The sequence below is a fragment of the Eucyclogobius newberryi genome, unplaced genomic scaffold (genome assembly GCF_026437365.1).
Source record: "Eucyclogobius newberryi isolate DKJ021-1_F unplaced genomic scaffold, fEucNew1.0.hap1 SCAF_5, whole genome shotgun sequence".
In the NCBI taxonomy this organism is placed as follows: Eukaryota; Metazoa; Chordata; class Actinopteri; order Gobiiformes; family Gobiidae; genus Eucyclogobius; species Eucyclogobius newberryi.
This window is the reverse complement of record NW_027316167.1, coordinates 22537413-22557011: the sequence shown is the minus strand read 5'-3', so window position 1 is coordinate 22557011 and position 19599 is coordinate 22537413. Positions and strand designations below refer to the sequence as shown.

General features: G+C 38.1%; 2 protein-coding genes across 3 annotated transcripts; one reads left to right on the top strand and one right to left on the bottom strand.

Annotated features, from left to right (window-relative positions):
- The first annotated feature begins 2078 nt into the window (after positions 1-2078).
- On the top strand, positions 2079-12316 carry adam10a (ADAM metallopeptidase domain 10a). Its single transcript, XM_072464593.1, has 16 exons — positions 2079-2259; positions 3501-3651; positions 5352-5470; positions 5588-5746; positions 6638-6738; positions 6972-7124; positions 7208-7300; positions 7573-7756; positions 8405-8568; positions 8645-8822; positions 9372-9522; positions 9655-9838; positions 9921-10032; positions 10126-10346; positions 10428-10554; positions 10644-12316. The coding sequence occupies exons 1-16, from the start codon at positions 2208-2210 to the stop codon at positions 10733-10735; spliced, it is 2241 nt and encodes a 746-aa protein (XP_072320694.1). The 5' UTR covers positions 2079-2207; the 3' UTR covers positions 10736-12316.
- A 311-nt stretch (positions 12317-12627) lies between these two features.
- lipca (lipase, hepatic a) lies at positions 12628-18086 on the bottom strand. 2 transcript variants are annotated; one of them, XM_072464688.1, is made up of 9 exons: positions 17852-18086; positions 16972-17153; positions 16528-16707; positions 16316-16433; positions 16001-16234; positions 15330-15572; positions 14211-14325; positions 13405-13623; positions 12628-12845 (listed from the first exon to the last, which is right to left on the bottom strand). In XM_072464688.1, exons 1-9 carry the CDS (start codon positions 17931-17933, stop codon positions 12725-12727), a joined length of 1494 nt encoding a protein of 497 aa, XP_072320789.1. In that variant the 5' UTR covers positions 17934-18086; the 3' UTR covers positions 12628-12724. The 2 variants fall into 2 exon arrangements, with proteins under 2 accessions (XP_072320789.1, XP_072320790.1); XM_072464689.1 differs by having other exon boundaries at positions 17856-18027.
- Between the last annotated feature and the right edge of the window lie 1513 nt (positions 18087-19599).

The following is a 19599-nucleotide window of genomic DNA, read 5'->3' as shown; positions in this document are numbered from 1 at the left end:
AACAACCTCCGCATCCTTCGAAGGCTGCATTTGAAGGCACGCAGATTTCACGCAACCCACCAATGCGGCCAACAAATGTGGCCCACGTTTCCATGGAGATCGGCCGTGAATGAAGGACACATCTGAGCATCCTTCTTGGCCTCACAATATCCCACAATGCAATGCGCGACGCAAGTCAGCTGTTTTGAAAACAAACAGAGCGAAACACGTCGTCCAGACCATGGTCCAGACCGCGGAGGAACACTAAACATGTGCACGCTTTAAAGTGCATGGATTACGAAAGGCTTCCCAACACTGTAAAAGACATTTGGTTTTAACTGCCTAAGCCGCGGTGATTTTAGTTCAAGTTTGCATGTAAACTGCTGCTACGCGGTGAAAAGTCAATTCAAACTTCGTTTGGACAGTTAGTCCAACACTAATTATGTTTGTACTCATAGGAGAGAAGAAGCCCATGGATTAACTACTAAAGGTCCGAGGCAGAAACAAACTGGCCAAGTGGTTTAAACAGGGTAACCGCGGTAACGTAACCGGTACTGGTACGGTAACCAGACGATGGTAATGAGAAAAGCTGTTGCAACTTTTATTTGGTACTTATGGTAATCGTAAAAAGCACGGCAGCGATAGTTTCGAATACTAGTGACGAATACTTGCGAACTAGTGACAAATACTTACGAATTACTGACTCACCGTTCAAAGAGGTTGTAACCAACAGCATATGACCACTTGGATACCAGGCAGCAGCCATAAAACACCAAAGAAAAAGAACACATTAATGGGACATGAAATACAAAAATAAGAAAAAACAAAAACCCAATACAAAATATGCACTGTACAAACAGTTAGTGGTGAAGACCAACTTCATTGTTCTGTTTGACCGAAAAGGACTCTGTTTGTGTGTAACTATGTAATGTTTTTCTTTTTTTTTAATTAAACATAGTGTAAACAAAGAAAATAGCCACCTACATACCATATTGAAAGAAATAAAGAGCACCTTGAAGAAACATGTGTGACTGTTCATTTCCGTGATGTTTTTTCTTTTTGTTGTCACTAAAAATAAACATTTAAATAAAAATAATTCCTCAGTAGCCAGTAGGTGTCCCCAATGTAGTCCTGAGGTCTCGACCAACTTTCCAAAACCTTGCTCAGTGTGATTTTTTTCATATTTTTTTTCTTCATATATCATATTAAAATCACTCAGCATTGGTTATAAGAAGAAACCTGTCTCAAACATAACAACAAATTTGGAGGGCCATATAAACAAATTCTTAAGATGTGTGTGAGAATTTACACATCTCCTACAGCAAAAAGAAATATATTATATGTTATATATTACTGTCCCGCCCAGTAGCCCACACATTACAATATAAAACATGTCAAGAAAATAAGTGGTAAAAAGATTCAGAAGCAATCGTGAAAGTAAATATTAAAAGCTCTCATGGGCGTATCGCGCGTGGGCCTGAGGCGGAAGAAGGGGCGTGTTTGTGACGAGGAGCAAAGGCGGAAGGAGGGGCGTGTTTGTGGCAGGAGCAAAGGCGGAAGGAGGGGCGTGTTTGTGGCAGGAGCAAAGGCGGAAGAAGGGTCGTGTTTGTGACGAGGAGCAAAGGCGGAAGAAGGGGCGTGTTTGTGGGAGGAGCAAAGGCGGAAGGAGGGGCGTGTTTGTGATGAGGAGCAAAGGCGGAAGGAGGGGCGTGTTTGTGATGAGGAGCAAAGGCGGAAGGAGGGGCGTGTTTGTGGGAGGAGCAAAGGCGGAAGGAGGGGCGTGTTTGTGACGAGGAGCAAAGGCGGAAGGAGGGGCGTGTTTGTGACGAGGAGCAAAGGCGGAAGGAGGGGCGTGTTTGTGGGAGGAGCAAAGGCGGAAGGAGGGGCGTGTTTGTGACGAGGAGCAAAGGCGGAAGGAGGGGCGTGTTTGTGACGAGGAGCAAAGGCGGAAGGAGGGGCGTGTTTGTGGCAGGAGCAAAGGCGGAAGGAGGGGCGTGTTTGTGACGAGGAGCAAAGGCGGAAGGAGGGGCGTGTTTGTGACGAGGAGCAAAGGCGGAAGGAGGGGCGTGTTTGTGGCAGGAGCAAAGGCGGAAGGAGGGCTGGGTTCGTGATGAGAGCGCAGTCAGCTCGGGCAAATGCGACCGCTGTACCTTTAAGAGAAACAAAACGAAACAGGGAGCGCTCTATGTAGTCGCCTGGATAATTTACTTGCCGCCCATAGTTCAGATATGACATTTGTTCAACTCCTTTTGATGTTGTGTTGCCTTCGCGACATTACAGGTAATGTTATGTGTGTCATTGATCATCGAGGAAAGGGCTCACTGGTCGTCGCTAATCGGATCAAGCAGAGGAAACTGGCTATAGCTAGCGTGCTAATTTTAACATCCGCTTTAGCCAAATGACAGCCTGTGTGGCTGTCCTGATTAAAGTGTGTTTGAGCACAACTTTAGCGCGTCAACGGTTATGTTTGCATACGTACCGCCTAAAATGTTTCACTTTCATACACGCATGGAAAGTTGATAAAGTCTTACATCTGTCATTGACTCTGGGATTTCTGGATGTAATTTTGGCTTTATTTGTTTCGGTGTTACATCAAGTATTCCATCTAAAAGGAATGGATAGATCCGCTACTTACTACGACAATATAGTCCTTATTATTTGCTCCTTATATTTGCTATTTTTTATTTTTCCCAGCCATTTGGTTAAACTTGCCCACTCCTTACTAAAAGTTGTTTTTCAACCACCTCTTATTATCGTTTTTTATATTGGCTTATATTTGTTTTACTGTTAGCATATTGTACCTTTCAGAAGAAATAAGACTCGCATATACACAATGATTTCTTGCATCAGTGCTTATTGCCAGTGCAGAAGTGATCTAGATGTGTTTTGTGTGTAGTACAGTCACTACTTGGAGAGCTCTAGTTCTGTGCTGTGGTCCGCCTGACTTTTGGAAAGGTTGTAGAGATGATTGTTTTTATTGGATCTTTCTCTTTGAATTCATGGACAAGTTTCTACTAGCTTGTTACAGCCTCTGCGGGCGTTTGACTCCCGGTCCCGCCGCAAACAGTTTAGCAATATGTAATAGGCTTTTATTTTTTAAACATGGATTATACGTATTATTGCAGTCATGTTAGTACTCAAGAACGCCAAGTATTTGATTAATGGTATGTGCCTCAGGCACAGCCAGTTTGGGCTGCTTTGTGAGGTCCAGGGAGGCACCTGATTCAGATCATGTGACCTGCTCTTGTGCTGCAATTCGTACACATTTTTTGTCTTGTGAACAAAAAAAAGAGGTGAGGGAACTAGCCAGTGGGATTAACTCTGGAGTCATGGCAGCTCTATGCATCTGTTCAACATTACCCTGGCTTTTATAGAGCTGGGAATCACAGTATCAATATCATAATATGGACAATATTACATTAAAACTACCACTCGATTATATTGTATTTGATGGAAAACTATATACAATTATTTTGTCTTTTTAACTAGCCCTTTTGATGCTAATCCTTTTCTGTTTTTAGGTAATTTTAATAACCCATTGAACGGTTACATTCACCACTATGAAGGTTTGTCGTACGACACAAAAGTACTTCACAAAAGTCACCAAAGAGCAAAACGGGCTGTATCATTTCAAGACCACGTCGTCCAGCTGGACTTCCAGGCCCACGGACGGTCAGTGTCACACACATTTACTGTATGCAATAATTCCCTCGATCCTTTACACTCAATGTTGTTATCTAACATAGATCCTTTTTCCACTTTTTCCCTGTCCAAAGGTTTCATATTATGCTGCATTGTCTTTTTGCAAAGGCTTCGATTGTCCATTTTGAAATCAGAATGAGAGTAGAATAGATGGTCTACCTGCATGACCCACTGAGTGTATAGAAGTCCATAAGAGTCTTATTTAAATTTGATTCATTATAAATTATGTCATATCCTCATCTTGTCCCTTTTTGTGAATCCAATCCTGTGTTTTGTCTCGTGCTTCAGTCGATCACATGAGACAGGAAGATAACACAACGTCCTCATTAAATAGAAAATCTAATAAACTTAACTTCAACAAATCAAATGCAAACCAAAAATAATACAATACATAAAATAAAATGCATAAAATAATAAGAACACATTTTAAAATGTGAATATATTTAAAAGATGACACAGTTTGCCAGCTGGAGGTTCTTGAGCAGCTCGTTCCATTGCTAAACAGCCCAGAGAGAACCAAGATAGTCAGTCAGGAGGTTTTTCAAAAGGAACAATAGTAGTAGCTTTGGTATTTGCTCAGGGGCTGGACTGTTAAGGGTTTTAAAAGTAACAAGTCAAATCTTAAAATAATTAACTATTTCAAAAAGATGAAAGCGTTATTAACTTATTAACCAACCTTTCCCAGCATAATTTCAGCAGACAATTTCCCCCAATTTAATCAACAACAAAAGACCACTCTATAAACCACTCTTTGAATGCTCTGGTCCGTGTGAGAGAAAATCTCCTGAGGGTTGAGACTGGATCAGGTGACATAAGGGATCCAGGGGACTTACACAAGCAATTTGTTCTTTCTTTGTTTTTATCACTTAGTCCAGTGAGCAAACCCCTGCTTCAATGCCAGAATAGGGGCCACTAGAGGATGTTGAGTCCTTAGGGACCACTCATGGTCTTTCTCTCACAATTTGGCAAACATGCTCACATCAGTGGTCAGCTGCAGGTAATTGATTTAATTAGGGGACAAAATGTTCTATATTCAGACAATATTATGACAATCCAACAGATGTGTTAAACGTGTCTAAATGCATTTGTTGAGGCTTAAGTATCAGACAATTGTGAAATGACCAGAAATCACTTTTTTTAAATTTTATTTTCAATCATCATTTTGCAGCATATCGAGATTGTTTTTTATGAAACATTATCTTCTATATTCCATTTGCTCATGTCATACATAATTGTCCACCTGGAAAGGAGCAAATGTTTGTCCTGTTGATGAATTGTGGACCTCCTAATATTCCAGAATACCTTCATGTCTCTTGCACTCTTCTTCTTCTGTGTTTTATGGTGGTTGTATCCAAGTGTTATTCCGACGCCTCCCACTGCAGTTGCACATCCCAGACCCCACTCCCCAGACTTCATTCTTTAGACTGCTTCCCCCCACCACCCATGTTGCTGGAGTATTCTGTGTCATACAGACAGTGTGTCATCATGTGGGAAGAATCACCAGATACAGCACATTCTTTCTTCAACTTTGTGGTTCTTTGTTGTTTGCTATTCTCTTCATCACGTAATCATTCGTAACAATTTTTGCCAAAAGGAAAAAAGAAACTGAACTCTGTTTAATTAGATGAAGTAATACATCTTTAAGACTTATTGGATGTTATTTACTTTAGGCAATTTAACCTGCGAATGAAAAGGGATACAAGTGTATTTCATCCGGATCTTAAAGTTGAGGTTTCTGGAGTAGAGGTACCGGCTGATACCTCACACATCTATAGTGGACACATATTAGGTACGTTTGACTTCTCCACAATTATCAGAGCTAAATATTTTTGTTATTTTTTGTATTTCTTTTCTTATAAGAGGAGGCACTTTTTGCTTCTATTTACTTGCTGACTGTGTGTTAAAGGTGAAAAGGACACATTAACCCATGGATCAGTCGTTAATGGTCGATTTGAAGGCTTCATTAAAACACACCAAGGAACATATTACGTTGAACCAGCAGAGCGGTACCTGAAGAACACCAATGTAGACTTTCACTCTGTCATCTATCATGAAGACGACATTAGTGAGTATTAATAATTCCCAACAGAAATATGTTTTTGTATCAATTAAAGGAAGGGTCAATTGCTGAGGACATATGTATGTACAAAGGACAATAACGCGTAACGCGTGCCACTGGTGAGACCAAGAAAATAGTATAATATAGAATTTTATATATACATATAATATAATATAATATAATATAATATTAAGCCTGTGAGTAAAGGGAGCCAAGTTTTGCACGAATGCTGTTGTAGTTATTAAATACCGTTACTATTTACATTGTGTATTATCATTAGAGCGAGATAGCATATCTTGTTTTGACAATTCACTATATCTGTCATTCCTTTACTGATATATTTACTGTCAATACATTTTTCTCAAAAAATAAAAGTCCATTTGAGTAGGAGTTGAGCAGCCCGATAGTTAAAACTATTTTAACTATCGGGGGTAAGCTCACTTCAGTAACAGTTGTCTCATTGTGTATTGGGAAGCGCTTTAACACATTGCTTTTAGGAATTTGTGTTTTATGAGTAGGTCTAGAGACCCAAATTTGGGATTTCCAATGCAACTACACTCCACATAAAAAATTTGAACTAAACCTGGACTAGAACTGGACCAAACCATGTCTGAATCACAACTAAACAGGTCTCAAACCAGGACAAGTATAAAAACACCATTAAATACGACAAATTGCATGAGGGCCCCAGATAAATGCATGTAAACTATACATTTTTTTAATAGCTTTCAACAACACTGGTTGAGTTTATTGTGATGTTTAAACCTGATGTTTTGCTTTTTTTAATACTCTATGTATAACAAGTTTATAAGATATCTCTGGTAGACATGAACAATAAAAAATAAGTAACCAAAATATTGAGTATTCAACCACACTGTCTGTGCTTTTATCTGACAGATTATCCACATAAGCACGGCTCCGAGGGCGGTTGTGCGGACCAGTCTGTCTTCGAGAGGATGAAGAAGTATCAGGCATCAGCTGTAGAGGACCCAGTTAAAGTATGTGCATCATCACAACAACACCAACTATGGCATGACTAAAGACAATGGATGTGTGTACTAATTACACTCATCACACTCATCCAGTTACACGCACACCCTGCCTTTGATAACACACTAGATCATTTTTGTCATAAACTCAACATTTTTAGCTGGTATTCTATCCACCATCATTTATTGTCCGCTTTGTTGGCATATGTTCTCATTAACTTTGAGTTCCTTGTTTTTGACAGAATGAGAACTCGGTAACAGAAAGTGGCTTTGGCCCTGTCATTTTGAGAGAAAAGAGGGCAACTGGACCAAACAAAAATACCTGCCCGCTCTTTATCCAAACAGACCACTTTTTCTACAGTCGCTACGGCTCAAGGGAGGATGTCATCGCTCAGGTTATATACTACATAATGAAATCAAACTAAAAGTGAAATCAAAAACCTTCATCTTATTATTGTTTGGATGTTTTCTCCCACAGATCTCCAGCCATGTCAAAGCTATTGATTCAATTTACCAGGCCACAGACTTCATGGGCATTAGAGACATCAGCTTCATGGTTAAAAGGATTAGGGTGAGTATAATGTCAGTAGTTGCATAAAACCACTTATGTAAATGTGCTGTCTTCTTAAGAGCGTGGTGTACGTTGACATGTTAATTATTTAAGATATTTCACTTTTAACATGAATTGCTCCTTCTCCGTGCTGATCTGTGGCACAGAAAAGCCTCTAACGGCGGTGCATGTGCAGTATTATCTGCCATATCGACAACACCGGAGCATTGCACGATAGATGACGAAACATGTCATATTGATATTGTCTCGCTTTTTTTGGGGGGTCATTTCAGATAAATACTACGGACGATATAAAGGACAAAAGCAATCCCTTTCGCTTTGCTAACATTGGAGTGGAGAAGTTTTTGGAGCTTAATTCTGAGCAGAATCACGATGACTACTGTTTGGCGTATGTCTTCACTGACCGAGACTTCGATGACGGAGTGCTTGGTCTGGCTTGGGTCGGCGCCCCCACAGGTTGGTACAGAATTTAGAGTCTTTCTTTCTTTTGTGATAATTAACATGTTGATATTGGGTTTTCTCATGACATATATTATCTTACTGCTCATAGCTTAGAAATTGTGATTTTAAAGATATATTAACTCAAAGGAATGTTCTAGTTCTATGTTTAAATATCTATAATATGCAAAGTTTTATGATAAAATATATTATATTAATACAAATATCTAAATAAAAGAACCAACTCGCTTTTTTGACGTAGTGTCAAGGCAAACGATCAATTAAAAGCACATTAGTACTGGTAATGCTATAATAATCTACCATCAAAGCATCAATCCAGGTTAAGATAACAATGAGAGTGTGTAGTAAGGGGCAAAGGCTCTTTTTAGCTAGTTAAAAATCAAAACTTTTAATTCAAGCAATTACTAAAACGCACATGGTGTTTTGTTGCCAGTACTTGTAATACACAGTATAAATGCACAGTTCCTTGCTGTACGAGGCCGTGTCTCAGGTTTCTAAATCTGGGTGTTGTCTCCTAATGTCCGTGTTTGTCGGTTACTATAACAATACTTACGCTATTAAATACAGTACAGTATATGCTAGTATTACCATACACTTCAATTTATTTTACCTTAATACTTTACATACTCTCTTTTCAACCCACAGGCAGTTCAGGGGGTATCTGTGAGAAAAACAAGCTATACTCTGATGGGAAAAGGAAATCTCTGAACACCGGTATTATCACTGTGCAGAACTATGCTTCCCATGTCCCTCCCAAAGTGTCTCACATTACCTTTGCTCATGAAGTTGGCCACAACTTTGGATCACCTGTAAGTACCTAAGTCTGTCATTTTTTACCTTATTTACATTACCTCACACAGTCTACATATGCATATATTTTTACAGCATGATTCTGGAAGTGTATGCACCCCTGGAGAATCTACTAGTCAGAAGGAGCGAGGCAACTACATCATGTACGCTCGTGCCACATCTGGGGACAAGCACAACAACAACCGGTTCTCCACCTGCAGCATCCGCAATATCAGTGCAGTTCTGATAAAGAAGAAGGATACCTGCTTTGTTGGTAATTGGACCTCGTTTCTAGAAGCAGGTTTAGTCCAAACTCGGAGTTTGTTAACCATAAAAATAACAAACAAAACCGGGCAGCACCAGTTTTCAATTTCACAGAAAGAGTTGACCTTAACCCGGAGATAGTTGCCATAGTAACTCACTTTTTGAACCTAATCTGGTCTTATTCTTCAGAATTTGAGTTTAATCAGAGTCTGATTGCACAGTTCACTTTCTCATTCAAAGAAGTCCTGGGATCAGTTAAAACAATGATTAATGATGAAGATTTACATTTATTAAGTCCATTCAAATTCCACTTACATACATTTTGTTTCAATGAAATGTATGTATTAATTTATTAAATATCACAACTCTGCTCTCTCAAATGAGTTGTGTAAAGTACATCAACAGCAGTCGCACAGGTCTTATTGTTAAAAGGTTTGCAGTTCAATCTCAGCTCTGACCACTGTTTTGTCCTTTGGCAATACACTTCACCAAGATATAATGTGGTGTGTGCGTGATTGGTGGTTCTGAGCTCACTGCTTTTCTTTTGGTTTTTTTACAGTTTCCGGTCAGCCGATCTGTGGAAATGGTCTGGTAGAGGCCGGAGAACAATGTGACTGTGGCTACAACGATCAGTGTAAGGACATTTGCTGCTATAGTGCAAATGAAGAACCGGGCAAACGCTGCCAATTACAACCAGGGAAGCTCTGCAGGTAATAAATAATAACTTACTATGACTTTCTGTGGTAAGGCTCCTCTAATTCCTTCTATAGTATTATGTTATAGCTTCTTGTTTATTTTGGTGTCGTTACATTTTCCGTTATGTGACTAATATTTTTTTGTAGTCCCAGTCAAGGCCCATGTTGCACTGCACAATGTATATATAAAGACACAAGTGCCCAATGTAGAGCGGATTCTGAATGTGCTCAACAAGGAATGTGCAATGGAGCCACAGCTCTGTGTCCTGCCTCAGAACCAAAGGAGAACTTAACCTCTTGTAATAAAGACACACAAGTCTGCATCAGTGGAGTAAGAACTGGTTATTCCACATTTCCAACAGCTCACAGTTTGTAGGCTAAACACTGATGTTGATTTATTTTGCTTGTACCAGGTCTGTTCAAGCTCGATTTGTAAAAAGCACGGACTGGAGATGTGCACCTGTGCCAGCCAGGGGGTCCAGGATGAAGCTGCTGAACTTTGCCACGTTTGCTGCATGAATATAAGTAAGAGACCACAAATCACTGCATTATTAAGAAACTATCCGTTATATTTCAGCATAATGAATTGCGTTGTCCCTATTCGCTCCATGTCCTCAGGTGCCCCGAGCACCTGTGCCAGCACAGGCTCAGACCGATGGGCCAGTCTTTTCAACAAAAGTGTCAAAACGCTGCAGCCTGGCTCCCCCTGCAATGATTATAAAGGTTATTGTGATGTCTTCATGAGATGCCGTCTAGTTGATGCAGACGGACCGTTGGCAAGGATCAAGAAGGCCATCTTTAATGCAGAACTCTATGAGAATATTGCAGAGTGGATTGTGGTAAGTGACATATCAAAGAGTATAACAGATGTGTCTATGCTTATTACTATTGTAAACCTTTTTATACGTTGTGTCCTCTAGGCTCACTGGTGGGCAGTGTTGTTGATGGGTATCGCTCTTATAATGCTTATGGCTGGCTTCATCAAGATATGCAGTGTGCACACACCCAGCAGTAACCCCAAGTTGCCCCCACCAAAGCCATTACCAGGTGTGGTTAATAAGTATTTATTTGTGTGCCACAGACTAAAGTCTATTGCCTCTGCATCTAAACTGAATGTTTTAAATGTACCTTTGTAGGTACATTAAAAAGAAGGCGGCAACAGCAACAACAAGGCCAGCGCCCTAACCGGTACAGGGAGAACTATCAAATGGGACAGATGAGACACTGAGGTGCTTCCTTCTCAGAGTCTTGATTTTCTATGTGCCTACAATGAGAGCACGTCTCTCCAAAGATTTTTGTAAAAATTTAAAGACCTTTTCCTGACAAAGAATGCCTGTTGCTGGAGACAGAACAGCGGTTCACACAGCTTTCATAGAAAAAAGACCCTTTTATAGGAAGAGAGATGATATGCATATGTTGCTCTTCACTTTGTGCTCTTAATTTTTTTTTTTAATTAATGACCGTAGTTTTATCAAATAGAGGTGAAGGAGAGGAAAATCTTTGTTTTGCATATGCCTTCTTTTTTGCACCTCAGGTCAGACTTTTGCTGACATGAGCAATGCAAACGCCCACTAAGACATTTACTGGAAGAGGACTTTTTGCCAAGAAAATGATATTTACTCTTTCTCAGGATTAACAAGTCACCAGTGATTGAGTGTGCTAGCAGACAGGACTGCATGCATATTTCATGTTCCTCAAGACTAAATTCACGTATTAATGCTTGTTCAACATGTGTGATGTAGACGAGTGCATGGTTCACATTCTAAGGCATCGTGCGTCTACTCATCGGTGGCAGCAGCTCTGTTTACACAATCATTTGTTGCTTCATCGCAACTGAGGATAAAATATTGAGTTTGGCTGTTGATTGGGAGCATTTTAAGCAATACTCATAAAGAATTATCTTTTCTTGTAAATCAAATAATTTGAAAGTGAAACAACCAGAAGCACTGGTATTAATTTCAAAATTAACTTTCAGGAAATTGACTAAATTGAAAAAGCTCACAATAGAAAATAATTTTGACCTTGTTTTGTTAGCAGACTTGAATGAGGCTTATCTTATTTGCCCTCATTCAAAGTTTGTGCTTAATACTATTATTTGTGTGCTCTTGGTGAACCATACTGTGCCCTATCCACTGAACACTGGACTTTTTTGTGCCGGTTTGTCTGAATGCGTTGTAAAGTTTCATTGTTTTCAAGGTGCCTACCTAAAGCAGTGTGAGCCAGCCAAGTGTTGCTTAAGATTGTTCATGACTGTCAGTGGCTTAAATCAATGGCTGATTTATTTAATTTTTAAATATGCAGACTGGTGGTTTGATTTATTTTTTGCATTTGATTGGCTGAAGGAATAGATGCAAGTGGGCGTCTAGTTTCTCCAAATCTGTTCTTTGCACATGTGTTCTATGCAGACAGCTCAAGAGTGACATGAGAAATATTTAAGCCCTCTACAAATGTTTAATATTTTCACTGGTCTTCAGCTTGTCTTTTTGGTGTTACTTTTTAACTTTTAATTCATGGTGGGCTTAAAATATATAAATGGATAATTTAGTATTTTAGAGTTTTTAGGGTCAATGTCTTGGTTGTGTGTCATAAATTGCACTGAAGTTATACAACAAAAGTAATACAAATATCCAAAATTAACTTGGGTCTTAACTGCTGTCTTTATTGTATCATTTTAATGTCGGTTTGAATGTTTTATTTTTATTTTTTGTTGTTTTGTTGTCTGCTTATTCTTCCCTCAAGTTACAGGGATTTCAGCTCGGTTGTTTTTGAACTACTTGAATGACTTAATAAACCAAATTTGTACCAACAATGTTATGTTTGTTCTGAACTTCTTTCTCTTGGCCCCTTTTTATTTCCTTGATTTTACAATTATTTGCAGAGTAAATTCTAAATAATTTCATAGTATATGACCTACATTGAAAATCCTGTAAGCAGGCAAAATAAAAAATAGCCAATTTTAATCATGTTAATACCAACACAATTTCTTAAGAGAACATGAAGTGTATTTAAAACAGAAAACAAACATGTACATACGTTTGCGTTGTGGACTGACGAATGGTCTTCAAATTATACATAATGCCTTATCAAGAAATATACAGTCATTTCACATTTACAGTAACATTTTGGCCGTAAAAAACAATTTTAATATAAATGCAATACAAAATGTGTAAAATAATTTCCATTTTACACATTTTAATTGCGCCTTCACTGAATCCAATCAAATGTGGCGGTGCTTTTTCCGTCGCTCTTTGACATTCTCCTCTTTGCAGCGCACAAACACTTTGTCTTGGAACACTTCCACGTGCTGCCCGTCATCTGTCAAGGCACAAAAAGACGTCCTGGAAGAAATAAAATGCAAATAAAAAGTGAGTATCAACCGAGCATTGCTTAAGACAAGCCACTAGAGGGCAGTACATTTCTATTTCTATTGAATGAGAATCAATCGTGGACTCACTGTACAATTTTCCAATGTTCTGGCATATTTTAGATCAAATCGAAGATAATCGTTGCCAATTGTAATTTTAGACTAATTCATTCAAATATAAATACATGTTCCTTGCCACGGTTTAACAGAAACAATTGACTGTCCATGGGAGGAACATAGTAATGTCGGTTTAATAAAAAAAAAAGAAGGAACAATAAGAAATAATGTTAGCCAATATCATATCACTCCACAAAACGAGTGCATTCGTGTAGCCATATTGTAGTTATATATACAACACCATTATTCCTAAAATGATTTCAACTTGAAGGAATTTCATTTGGATTTGATGCTGTAGTTTGCCCTGACCTACAACCTTCACAGCACAAGATCTTCTGTTTGTGAGGAAATTCTTTATTATTCCCAATCTCTATTTACCTTGTGTCTTTCTCTTCTGCTGTTTATGTGAACTGTACCTGTCTTGTGTCTCCCCAGCTTTGACACTAATCCTCCCCAATGTGAGCATGGGTTTGCTGCCCCTGCCGCTCCAGGGCATGATGTTCTGCACACGGGTCCACATGTTCTTCCAGAGTGCGGGGCCCTCCCAGTGGATCTTCAGAAACATCAGATCACCCAAGTCTTTGTCCAGGGTGATGAGAAAGGTAAATGTCCTGTTCCCTGAGATGTCTTCATTGCTGCAACGGAAACAGTGTTATCTATTATGGTTTACATAGAACTTCACCTCAGACACTAACCCTATTTTTATTTCAAATGGGAAAGAGACTCCTTCATGCTACTCATGTCTGAATTATTTATTCTGCCATCTTTGATATTTTATAGATTTCTTTTATGCAGCAGCTCTGCACATTTTACATGGGTCAGTGGTTTCCCCTCCACAGAGATGAGAGCACAGCTGTGTTTTGTATGAAAAGCAGCACAAATTGTACTAAATGTTATTGCAAGTACACGTAGGTTTGCAATTTATATTGTTAAATTGAGCTCCACTTCACAGTATATATTTAGCATCCAGGAGCCTTCATTGAGGGAAGACTGAAATATGTATATGTATAAATGATAATAAAAATGATAATGATAATCATAATAATAACAATAATAATAATGATGATAATAATAATATTGTTTTATGCATAAAAGGATAGGATATTTTCATGTTTGCAGAGAACATTTTACTACTTAAATAACTGATGCCTTTGTGATTTAATAATAGCGATCATTGAAATAAAATGTTCAAGTTGATTGAGATTATTTGAGCTGTACTTACAATGTAATTGGAATGCCTCCACTCTCCTCTTTGGTTCCGGTGAGAGAAATGACAAGAGACTGCTCCATTTTGTCCATTTGGTTTATGAGCTGGACCCTGAACTGATAGTGGAAGACTGCACGGAAAGAGAACCGGAACATCAAACATTAAAAAAGGTCATGACAAGTGACTTGAATCATGTAAGCAGCTATCAATCAGAATCAGAACAATGTTTACTGCTATTGTCAGTGAAAAATAACAAGATTTAGGAACCTAGAACATTCTTTGGTGATAAGGTGCAACATGAAACAACAATATAATAGCAAAATATAAAGACAAATAATAATAACAAGGCATGAAAAAGAAAAAAATTAAATTCAAAGGAAAGTAAAATTCAAAAATGTAAAACATAAATGCATTAGAGGTTGGGAAAGGCTATGCAATACCATTTTCACCAAAACTTAAACAGAAGTAATTTAAAATGTTCAAAAGCTTAAAATGTTTTCCCTAGTTGGACAATTTGGTTGAAGTTTACACTTTTTCACTCTCTGGACAACAAACTGCCTAAGTTACAAAATATTTTCTATTTAAAAAATAAATATGAGTATAATGTTGTTAAACAAATGCCAGAAACACTTGCTCTGTCGGTGTAATGCCCTCGTATTCTGGATAGAATTTTGAGGAATTCCTTTTTAGAACTCAGCACTACTTCCTGTATTATAAACAAAATCAACATTTCTTCAAAAACTGCTTCTTGACTGGTGTACATGTATAATAAATATTTACCGCAGGTACTATCCTCTAAACAGGAAAAACCGTCAGTTGAACATTGTTCTATTATTTTTTATTCTACTTTTGATTTAAATTTGATTTAGGGTAAACCAATGATTGGACATGGTATTCTATGTCCAATCATTGGTTTATTGCGTGGACTATTTAATTAAACCACCCAATAAAACTTCCATTAATACTTCTAAATGAGATAGTTATATAACTGCATTTTCTATGGTACAGCACTTCTGTTTTTTTTTTTTTTTTTTTTTTATGTTTTAATGTTTTTTTTTCCCTTTAGCATCAACTAAAGATCAATGGGTGTAACTAATATGTTGAAAGGGTATGTGCTTTTGTGTTGTGTCATACGTTTGTAAGGCATCCGGGAGCGTGTCTTGAGGTAGAGCTTCTTGCTGGTGCCAGTGCGGACTTTCTTGATGTTATACCCCAGTGTGTTGCAGCGATTCTTACGACAATCCAAACACACGCCTTTGTCAAATACACTGTTGTCGCTGCACCTGTAGGCCATGATCTGCTTGTCTTTATTCAACACCGAATCAATGAAGAGATGGACCGATCTCTCATGGGCACATTTCATTGTCTGCTGAAAACCTGAGAAAAGATTTATAGTTCATTAAAGATTTATAGAACAGTAAGTCAACCTATTTATCTTATTTTCATCTTTCCCTGGATGTTTTCATTGATTTCACAAAGTATAAGATCTTATACTTTGTGAAAAAGATAAAATTGCCCTAAAGATTGTGCACACGTGTTTATTGAACAAGAAAGGGTTAACGCTGAGGAGTTGCACATCTTGAGAAGGTGTAGTTAAAAAGCAGTGCTGCAGTGACATTGAAAATATGAAATAAAATAACGGCTAAGATTCTCAACTGGATTCAGTAATAAATTAAGTCAAAATCTCGTCTTGTCTCATTCTTGCGGATCCAATCTCTTGTGAGAATTGTGTCTCGTCCCATCTCTACTACGTGCTATTTGACTACCATTATTTAAATTTTATTTAGAGTTTATTGATGCCATACCATGTAAGCCATACTCCGAGATGTGGTCATAGATGTTGTGCAGGTCACATCCCGGCTGGAAGTCTCCTCCGTTTGGATAAAAATCAAAATGACCCACCGCCTGTTTGATTCCGACACTGAGTCCCATTCGCTCACGGGTAAAAGTGTGAATAGCGTCCACAAACTCAGCATCATCTGGGGACAGTCTGTCTGTGGGGGACATGCCTTCAAAAAGGGGGGCAGCTGGATCCAGTCCTAGACATATTTATCACCATAATTTAATTAAGGCTGTATTAATTGTATTAAAATTATGTATCAAGGCCATGTAGTACTGACCAGTTATTCTTCCAATTTTTCCAATAGGATTCATGTAACTCCCTGCAAATCCGGAGATGTGGGCTCCAAGGCTATAGCCAATTAAATGAACCTTTTTGAAAGGAAACTGGTATAAATTCTGTAAAAACAAATACAAAAAAAAATGTATCTTAGTAATATGAACTTTCTTGTATATTTAGTCACAAACATTAATTCCAGAAATGCCATCTAACCTGAAGTGACATGAGAAAATAAGCTATATCCTTTCCTATAGTCCGGGTGCTCTGAACTGCAATGGGGTAGTGCTGATGAGCCAGGGTCAGCCAGTCTGTAATGACCACATTCACATCTTTGACATTATTTTTCATTGTAGTGGCCAACCTCAGAACCCAGCTCTCCATCAAACCGTCAACCTAAAGGGAAAACATTGATTCGTTATTTGATTTATTGCATTCAAAAGAGGATGTTTTTATTTGATTATTATTCAATATTTAATAAAGTGCATTTCTTAAAGATTATTGATTGAAAATCTTATATAAAGTGGTCCCCTGAGTCTACCTTGCATGATTTGCATGTGAATGTGAGCCAGCTGCAGATGTGGTACATTTTGGTTAATGCCTGTGTTTTGTGTGCCCTGGTCAGACGCGGTGAAGTGGAAGAGCTGAGAGCTGACCTACCGACCACCCGTGAGTGATGATGATGAGGGGATTACTGCTGTTGAAGCCACAGGAGGTCAGAGTGTGCAGCTGGGCCAGCTCCAGGGTGCAGGTGTCCTCACCTTGGAGAAAGAGCCCGAACGCAGCGCTGGGGACGTACGGCTCTGTGAGGCTGAGGACCACACTCTGTGTCACATCGCTCTCTGAACACAAAGACAAGTACTCCAGTGTAAGAATACTTACAGGAGGTTAAAGTGTGGAATTGAGATGGATTGGTATATTCATTTTTTTTTATTGTGTTCTAAGATTATCTTAAATTTCATCAAAACAAAAGAGAAACATTGTATTGCACACATTTCCCTTCAGTTCTGTTTATTTGTCATCAACACTGTTAAGGTGATGAATGTCATCTTTCTGCCATTAACTGATTTGGTCAATTAACTGATCACAAACATTAGTGAGAGATACGTTAGCTCCACTGTGATAATTGTTGTTTTACAATCATTTACATTTTTAAATGTAATGCAATCTTCTATTCTTGTCTTGATGTTTTTATTTCTATGAATTGGATTGTCTGGGCATAGACTGGGCTCGTCATGGTCATTGACCCTCCACGCAATTGTCCAATGGGTCCAAATAGTACAATTACTGTGTGTTGAAGACTTTATTTAATATTATATGATTGTGGGATAAATTAGTCTATATGATGTTTAAATTGATCAAGCATTGACATAATTTTGTATTGTATATGTTTGAACTGCTTTCAGTCAACTTTGAGTCAACATTTGGTCAGATAATTTAGGTCAAAGCCTCTTTTTGACACAGTAATTATGAGAAAGTGTCATGCAGTTACACTGTTATAGTTATATTGTTAATGTAATTTAATCAGAATGAGACTCACCTACTCCATGTCCTTTGTGTCTCTTTCCTTCAAGACAATGTAGAGTGAGCAGCAGACAGAACAAGATCATGGAGACAGACATTATGATACACCTTTCCTCGAACCTCAGAGACACGGAAAAGCAATGAGTCCAGGTTCAAAATGGTAGACGAGCTGTGGACCTAGTGAGTATGGTACAGTTGTATTACTGTCTTCAGGCTACATATAACTATGGTTTAATGGACAGAAAAGACAGGAGAGCGATGTAAATTCTTGGATAAGGAGCACTGAGTCCAGTTCTGATTGGTCGAAAATGAGCTGTGTGTTCACAGATTGGGAAAGAGCACAGCTATCAATGGGGAGGATTTCACATTTGACTCCTGTTTAAAGTTCCCTCTCCTAACATTAGCCAGAAGGCTGTGGAAATCTCACAGTGGTATGTTATGATATATAAGTATATAAACATAAGGGTCCATTTGTCTTCTTTAATTTCTTGGTTCTATAGTTACATAACCCCATAAATGAATCCCCTCCTGACTGCTGCTTTTGCTGTTCTCTTCTGTACAATTTGTCCTAACACTGCATTGAACAAATATAGTTATGTAATAAGTATCAAGAATCTTTGGCCACCTTGAGCATCCGTATTTAATAACTTAATAAATGTTATTAAGTTGTATTTTCTGTTCTATTTTCTGTGCATACAAAACCCTACTGATGCCAGAGGGTGCATGGACTGGAGGGAAGCACTGTAATTAAGTCCAAACATTATTTTTATTATTATCATTATTAGCAAGATATGTTTTTTTTTTGTTGCATTGAATATTAGAATGATGGCTTGTTTAAATGTATGTGAATGCACAATAAATACAACATGACCTAAAGCTAAGTGAAGTATTCAGATTATATGCCAGTTCTATATGTGATTCATAGTGTGGAAATATCTACTTATGTTTTGTGTGTTTTCATGTTATTGATCTCCTGCCGCCTAGGTAGGCCAGACTGTTCTTATCTGTTTGTACTGCTCCCGCTCATAAAGGTGAATGAATGCAACCTCAGCCAAGACAGGACTGCTTCCAAAAACGCTTTTATTTCACTGGTGAATTGTCCGGGTTTTCTTTACCAAATCATCACTTTTACAAATTACCTAAGACACAAAAAACTTCCATATCTTCATGTATGTCAGCAATTAGGCCTATATAAACTGTACTTATTTTCAAAGCAATGGGATGACGGAAAACTGTTTTTCCACAAACTAAATGTGCAGCAAAGTGACGGCACAGAGGAGAAGACATAAAGCCCACTGAAGTGGAATGAAGAGTTGATGCAATCTGCTGGAGATTACATAAGCCTCCACTCTTACTCTCTCTGCGATTGCTCTCTGTATTAGTACAGAGAGGGATTCATAATCATGCTGTAATGCTTTTCTAATGCTTACATTATGTCTTTAAGCATACACTTTTCCATTAGCAAACAACAGATTTACTCTTGCTTACTATGGACTATCTTACAGTCCAAAATAATGTAATAATGTAGCAAATTGTTACTCATTAAACAAAATGTAAACACGTATTATATCAGTAAACATTATTCCTTTTGATGGAAAAGAGTGATTTGAAAAAATTATAGCTTTTAAATAAAAATATGGAACAAAGTAGTGAGGACATATTTAGGACTTATTTAAATTGTCAGACAAAGGAAAGTGTATTGGTCATGCAATGAACACTTTATATCATGACAAAGGTGATTGTCTCAATGCTAAATGCTGTATG